General features: G+C 40.8%; 1 protein-coding gene across 1 annotated transcript; it reads left to right on the forward strand.

The window, feature by feature from the left end:
• Nucleotides 1-727: 727 nt before the first annotated feature.
• On the forward strand, nt 728-8,000 carry stk33 (serine/threonine kinase 33). The gene is made up of 12 exons (XM_073837540.1): nt 728-844; nt 1,448-1,561; nt 1,673-1,777; nt 1,929-2,067; nt 2,980-3,065; nt 3,825-3,912; nt 4,179-4,254; nt 4,362-4,474; nt 4,560-4,645; nt 4,802-5,044; nt 6,710-6,808; nt 7,098-8,000. Exons 1-12 carry the CDS (start codon nt 728-730, stop codon nt 7,314-7,316), a joined length of 1,485 nt encoding a protein of 494 aa, XP_073693641.1. The 3' UTR covers nt 7,317-8,000.
• The last annotated feature ends 299 nt before the right edge of the window (nt 8,001-8,299 follow it).

Raw genomic sequence — 8,299 nt, forward strand, 5'->3', positions numbered from 1 at the left:
TAGTCCTTGTTCGGCGCCGGTCGCTCTCAATCTTCGATCTTTTTCGGGCACTTGTCAGGGGTTTAACTTTTTTAATCTTCTGTGGAGTTACTGTTGGTGTCACAGTTGTCCTGGGTCTCTTCTGTGTATTCGCACAATCCATTGCACTGCTTGCGAGTGTAGGCTAATTGCTGACTAGCGGTGGTGGCAGAGTGATCTGAAACGTTTAACATGAACGTGCTTGACGTCACATCCGCAGACAGTACGCGAAAAATCCGACCCGACAGAAAATAGGAAAAATAGGATACAGGCTTATAGGTGCACCCACTGTGAGCTGACAAGGTGTCAATATGCTCATCAGGAGATGTTTGAGTCATAAATGGTCAAATAAAAAGGCTATTGTTACGTTTATTTTGGGGAAAAAGTTGCATATAGCCCCTTTAAGTAAAGACAAAACAACATTTTAAAGCTGAGACCTTGTTTCATACCAGAAGTAACCTGTTCTGTCTTGTCTGTCAGTGTGTTGTCAGTTTCCTCTTTGCACCGCAATGTAGTTTTCACTGCGTAAAAACATGATGTGTAGTGTGAGAGAAGCGTTAATTGTCGGACATAGCAACAGTAACTAAAGAGGGTGGGTTTTTGCGAAGGGTAATTTCTGTGATCTCTTTTTGTGAGTGTTTCCATGTTTGCAATTATATTTTTGCTCTATATGTATGAATTACTAAAAATTGATTTATCTAACCCTTAGATGACACATACAAATGTTTCTGGAGCAGAAAAGAAAATGGCTTCTCAGTGGACTCGCGCAAACAGTGCAGAGAAGAAGGTGCCCCACACTCGCATTGAGGATGAATCCGACATACAGGTAGAGTCCTTCTTGATCTACATGCAGTGCATGCTCATTTCCACATTGCTGCGCAGAAGACATTATTTTAGCAAACAGAAGGCGATGGCTTCAAATTAGTGGCAAAAGGCCATTTCTATCCTACACCAGAGCCACGGCCTTGCTCACCCCAGCGTGACCTCCCTTCAATCTGGTAGTGCCCTCATCAGGCCTGGAGGGAAATTACACCTCTTTATGCTGTTGATTGCCCTCGCCCTCTCAAGAGGTTTCTGACTGCTGTCTTTGCCAAATCCGCAGCAGGCAGTGCTCAGCCTTGCATGCGCAGAGATAATGATCAAGTTAATTAGACCTGAGATTGAATGAACTGCGGCAGCAACTTAATCATTTGTAACTTGATTAGAAATACTATATTCTCCCAAACTCCAGAGACTGGCAAACTTGAAAATTAAGTTCCACTTTAAGGATTCAGGTCTCAACTTAATGGAGTATAGAGAAGCTGAAAAACAAACCCACCCTCATTCTGTCCCCATTAGTCAGAGCTGGAGCGTTGTTTACTGTCACTATAGGAGAAGGAGTGCGTATGTAATACTTCACATAATGCGGCCTCTTTATTTGGATACCCAGAAAATCTATTCCTTTGGGAGGAAATTAGGTCAAGGCAACTTTGGCGTCGTCTGCGAAGCCACTCACATTGAGACGCAGAGGAAGTGGGCAATTAAGAAGGTGAACAAAGAGAAGGTAAGTGTTTGGTCGTCATGTTTCACCTGTTGACAGAGGTGATTGATGGAGAGCCGCTCCCGTGGTTGTCAAGGATGGGTTAAGTGTCACAGATGTTTTGTATCCATGCAGGCAGGCACCTCTGGTGTTAAACATCTGGAAAGAGAAGTGAGCATCATGAAACAAGTGAAACATGAACATATCATACATCTGGAGGAAGTCTTTGAGACACCAAAGGTGAGAGCAAAAACATCTATTCTGTTTTCACACTTCTCTTTCCTTTAAAGTTCACTCAGCCGTGCTGGATTGTGTTTGACAACGGTTTCTTGTTTGATGTCAGAAGCTAGAAATGTACATACAGTATGTATGTTTGTGTGCCATTCCCCAGAGAATGTACCTCGTGACTGAGATTTGTGAAGGAGGCGATCTAAAGGATCTCCTGCAAAAGAACCGGCAATTCACTGAGGAGGAGACCAGACACATAATCAAAAGCTTATCTGAAGCTATGGTTTATTTGCATAAAAAAGGTGACGAACACAAAACCCAACACCACTCCCCTCCACCCCAACATTTATATATGGATTGTTCATTCATGAGCTTATGGTTGGCTTTTTTGAGGAAATTATAAAATATGTTATCATTACCTTTAGAGAAATGCCTTCAATTCAAACCTTAAAGTTTGAAAACCTGCTCACATCTTTGTTAAGTCATATGCAACGGCCTGGATTCCTTTGTTCCTCCCCATATCCGATAATCGCTCTTATGATTGCATCCACATTTAGTTTCTCTGTCATTACGGAGAATCTGGCTTGTTTTAATAATGAGATAATAATGAACAACTGTCAGACAAAATATCAGCCCATTTTAATTGAGTCTGAGGGGTTTATTTGAAGATGCTTGGCGTTTTTTTCCTCTTTCTCTCTCCTTCTTGTGAAATCTGCAGTTAGAGGTAATTTAGGACGTTGCTTGGCAATGAGACACCATTACATGGGGCTAATGAGTCATTAACAACGAGCAGGGGAGGAATACTGATTAATAGGTGTGTTTTTCAACAGTCCCCGAGTGCTGGTGTGTCTCATGTCTAGAGGAGCTAATGATGCCACTTGCAATGTGTATATAGGACTAGAGTGTTTTATGAGATTGCAGTATATTAGCCTCACACGCTGATTATAATTTGATTATTTTCACATTTCTATTTAAGTGCGTACAGTTAACGTGTGAAGCAGTAATGAAGAATCATGATGGTAAGAAGAGCTGGGCCCTGTACTCTGTGCTAGGTTCACGTTTTAAAGGGAACGGAGCAAATGAATTCACCAGAATTGGTTATGAAAGCATATTTAAAACTGTTACCATTCCAATGCGGTGCATTTTTGCCATGCTCTCCTCTCTATGAATAATACAAACCCATCTCTTCCTTTTTCGTTTCTTTTTTCTCTCAGACATTGTTCATCGTGACCTCAAACTAGAAAACATTCTTGTGAAGAATTGTCACCAAGGCAACGATAATGATATGGTCAATATCAAGGTGAGAGAGACGGTAAAAACTTCTGCGCAGGCATGTGGTATGGCATTCAAACGCGGCGGGACCTCTGGACATTCTCGTCTGTTGTTTAGTTCTCCCACCGTCCTCCTTGCCCAAACCTTTTAACTGCTTTTTAAATACTGTCTCATTACACCAGACCTCCTGCCTAACTCCTTTCATATCACATTCTCAAAGAAAATGAATCACAAGTGGCTTTTCTGAGACAAATTACCAGACGGGGCACAGCGTGGAGCAGAATAGAGCGTTGACGGGAGCCGACTGAAGCCGCTACCTGGAGCGGAGAGTTGAATCAGGGCAGCGCTGTGTTATAAATCAGAGTAGAATGGGGGCCCAAAGACAGCGCTGTCCTGGCACTGTATTAAAAGCTTTTATCTGGCAGAAGGTGGTCATCTCTCCTGGATATTAATCCTGCCCGCCCCTGACGCACCAATGAAACGAAATACACTCCTCATATATATTATTCATATGGCTCAGGAGCGCATAGTCTGTGCAAGTGGGTGTACTGGCTGCTCCATGGAAGTCAGTTTGGCCCGTAAATAGTTTAATTGAGATCTAGAAGTGAAAGCGAGATAGATACAGTGATCCAGTCCAGCATGTCTGTAGTTCATTACGTTCAACATTTCACTAGATCAGAATCTAATGATAGCAAACAGCATTAAGAAAAGAAGGAGTGTGTCCTATATGTGCTTAGGCTGTTTTATTTTGAATGCCATATCAAAAGCCTTTCCTTTCTCACCTCAGGTCACAGATTTTGGACTCTCTGTGCAGAAGGGTGGTGTGGGCAGTGAAAACATGCTGCAGGCCACATGCGGGACACCTATCTACATGGGTAATTCATATATTCAAACTCATACATTCACATGTTCCATTTACTTGTGATTTGATGAATTACTATGGGGGGTGTTAATAAATTGAATGAAGAGCTGATTAAAATGAGCAGTAAAGAGGAGATGACCTAATTTAAGTGATGTGAAGCTGATAGCATTTGAGGAGGAGTAGAGGCTGTAAGCTGTCAACGGCATCACGCATCAGATATCACACATTACATCGGGCTCAAACATCTTTCATTATTGACACATGGACTTGCCCTTTCAGCGCCTGAGGTGGTTAATGGTCACCAGTACAGCCAACAGTGTGATTTGTGGAGCATTGGCGTCATCATGTACATGCTGTAAGAAGATCTCTCATGTTGTTTTCCATCTCATGCTCACACACAGACTCACATTGCTGATTAAACTTTGTGTGTATGTTTGGATTGTGTTTGTTATTCTTTTTCAGACTGTGTGGACAGCCTCCTTTCTTTTCCAGCTCTAAGGAAAGGCTTTCTGAGATGATTATAAAAGGAGAGCTCACTTTCTCTGGCCCTGTGTGGCACACCATTAGTGATGCAGGTTAGAACTGCCTCCGATACCTACTTGGTTCAATTATGACTGCAGTTTAGCCAGTGTAGTAACTATTTTATGTTTTGTCTAACAGCCAAAAATGTAATACGGTCTTTGTTGAATGTTGACCCAGCTCACCGCATCACAGCCAACGAGCTGCTAGATAACCCTTGGATTTCGGTGAGAGAACTCAATTACTCTTTTCCTTTTTCAAATGAGGTCATGAATATTACAGATTCAGAAAACAGCTAATTAGCACTCTTCAATTTGATGGATGACTAAATGTGGAACCTGCCAGAATGAAAGACCTTAAAGAAAGAAAATCTGTGTTCAAAGGGGGACACCTCCACCGCTGTTACACGCACAAACGTCTTGGAGATGATGCGTCAGTTCCGGAACGCTCCAGAGGATGAAGAGAGTGCGGAGATGAGCGAGGGACTGCAAGACCTCTCTCTCACTTCCTCTCAGGACAAAGGGTCAGGACCAAGAACATCTCAAGAACTCTCAGTAACCCCAGGACCTCCTGAGGACATCCCAGACAGCAGCAGTAGCAGCAAACCGTCGACCCCAAACAAGAAGGTAACAAAAACAGTGTTGCAGTACAGTCTATACAAATACAAAAGTGAAGCATTTCGGCTTGATCATGCTATTGATCATGCATTGTATTTTGTCAGACCAAATTTGCAAGTGCAGTCTGGAAGAATATCACTCCTCCATCATAGCCGTTGGAATAAAAGTCCTGTTTTAAGCTCTAAAAATAATAAATGCTCTGACGCAAATAATCTGTTTACCATAGAGAATTCTGTTTACTTTGTTGTTTACTTGTTAGAGACAATACAGTATCTAGTTAATGAACTTAAAATGTATTTTTAATGAATGTTTGTGTTCTTACATATACGGACGCTAAATGTCCAGAACTTCCAAAAGAGGAACATAAGCAATATGCTACAGAGTCATGAATAATATTCATAGTATGCAGTATTTATAGTAAGATTTATTAGCAAGCTACATTAGGAAAAAAGGTAGAGCAGATGTGAAACAAAGAGAAGAAGAAAGAAAGAAAATAATTAAGTAATTTTTTAAAAACCAATAATGTGGTGGACATTTTACAAAAGCAATGCTGCTATACTATATAGTGAAAAGCTAATATATAATATTTGTCTAACAAGATAATTTAGCTGAGACAATAGTCACAAGACAACACAGCTGGTTGTACCATAAAGGGATAGTTCACCCAAAAATGAATATTGTGTTATTAATTACTCACCCTCATGTCGTTTCAAACCAGTAAGACCTTCGTTCATCTTCGGAACAGATATTTAAGATATTTTGATGAAATCCGAGAGCTTTCTGACCCTGCATAGACAGCAATGCAACTACCACTTTAAAGGCCCAGGAATTTAGTAAGGACATCATTAAAATAGTCCATGTGACATCAGTGCTTCAACTGTAATTTTATAAAGCTATGAGAATACTTTTTGTGTGCAAAGAAAACAAAAATGATGACTTCTTCTGTGAAGAGTCAACACACGTTCACAAGAGTACCACAACACATATGTGTAATGCTGCTGATGCAGGGGCCAGCATTCTGATGTAGAAAAAAACTTATGCCTTATTTACAAGCAAAGAATTGCACACACATACCATGGTACTCTTGTGAACGCACGGAAGAGAAGAAATTGTCAAATAAAGTCATTATTTTTGTTTTCTTTGCGCACAAAAAGTGTTCTGGTATCTTCATAAAATTATGGTTGAACTACTGATGTCCAATGGACTATTTTAATGATGTCCTTACTACATTTCTGACCCTTAAATGTGGTAATTACATTGCTGTCTTTGCAGTATCACAAAGCTCTCCTGTCTAATCAAAAGGTCTTAATTTGTGTTCCAAAGATAAACGGAGGTCTTACAAGTTTGGAACGACATCAGGGTGAGTAATTAACAACAAAAGTTTCATTTTTGGGTGAACCATCCCTTTAAATATAGTTTTAAGCCTGATGCGAGCTAAAAAAAACAAAGCTTATGGTGTCATTTGTCAGATTTTCTTGGTGAGCTAACATGTTATTTAACTTGGCAAGACAGTTGGTAAGCAGTTTTGTGGAGTTTGGTATATGCCTATTTAAGCAAATAGGAGCTGCACTTGCATAAACAGAAATTCTAATATTGATGACTTGGACTGACTTGCTCGAAAGGCTTTGAAGGTCTCTCACAGCCCTTTTTAACTTTGTTATTTTATTTCTATAGCCTCTGAAGAAAAAACTATCAGCCTCATCCTCTAACGGTGTTAAGAAGAGTGTGTCTGGTGCAAAGGCCTGCAGCGCTCTCAATACATCCACCGCACAGGTCAGACATTCACTTCACTGAGCTTCTAATTGCTTTGCATTTGATTTTTCTAAAACATCTGTGCTCATTCAAAGACAGTTATTTTGTCTCTTAAAAGTTATGTGAAAGAAATTCTGAATATTTCATAACATTAATGGTTGGATTAAAAATAACTGCCAGTTCTCTGAACAGCCACTAGATGGTGCCAAGATAACCCTTCTCCAGCAGCTGTCATACTGCATGCAGCACTGTCCAGTAGTGTGGTGTGTTGTGCTTTTGTGAGATGAATGAGAGTGTCTTATCTCCGCAGTCCCACACAGGTAACAAACCCCCTGCTCAGCCAAGCACAAAAAGCTACAGCAAGGCCTCCTCCATCTCGGGATCCTGTCTCAAACCATCATCAACAGAAGCAGCCTCTGCAGCATCCAACTCAAGCAGGCGCGAAAGCTTGTCCCCACGTCCCTACACCACTTCCATCCACCGTTCCACCAATCCAGCCTTTGGCTTCCGGGCTAAAAAACACAGCTAGACCTCGGCGGTGAGACTACTTGAGTACTTGCGTTCAGTGCCAAAGGTGAGGAATTCCAGGGGGTCACTGCTACGTGGTGGGCCTGTTGGATACACGAATGACTCTTTAAGCCAGAACAGTTTTACTTAAGTGAATCAGAAGTAAAACTGTACTTCCTCCAATGTGAATGTGCTTGTAGTCGTTTTAGTAGGATGGATCTTTTGTAGGCCGTCTTAGTAGGCCTCTTCTTTTGAGGATGAGCTGCTAGATTTTTGGGGGGTTCGGTTGCTGCTTTATTTGTATGGACCTGGAACAGATGAACTCTTCATGCCTATTTATGGCATCTAACATAAGACGCATAAGTCATCTTTGCACACTGAAATGCTATTAGCTAATAAATTTTCTAGAGAATAAAGAAAGTTCATATATTTCATCATGAAGGACTGTGAAGAATATATTGACTATAACAGGGTTTAATAGCTTTTGCTCTGTGTTTTGCAATTGTAAATAGGCAATAACAGAGTAATTTGATGCAATATTCAAACGCAACATAGTATTCACCACTTTCAAACTGAAGCGAATGTCACAACAGTACAGTACGTGTACAAACTATCCTGATGGACTTTAGGTTTTCTGTCTATTCATTTTACAAACATCTGTTATTTTCTCTGCAGTTGTGCTAATCACACCAGTCATCTTTTGCCAAATCGCATCAGGTAGCTGTTGTATATGAATAGTTTTTGTTGTCCATTAAAAAGAAGCCATCCAACAGAATTTCATCTTGATGTTTAGTGACTCATGTGTACAATATATGTGACTCATTAGTTCCCTATAAATTTTTTCTTACTGGCGTTAGACGTGCAGAACGCTTGCATCACAAATAAATAAGTCAGGGGGCGAGGGGACTTTAATGTTAGCCGTATGCTATGACTGTGAGCGGTGGGGCGCCAAGTGGTTAGACACCATGAAGAGAGCAGGATTGGGAGTCAAAGTGCAGGGTCTCT

This window comes from Garra rufa, chromosome 3 (assembly GCF_049309525.1).
Source record: "Garra rufa chromosome 3, GarRuf1.0, whole genome shotgun sequence".
Taxonomy (NCBI): Eukaryota; Metazoa; Chordata; class Actinopteri; order Cypriniformes; family Cyprinidae; genus Garra; species Garra rufa.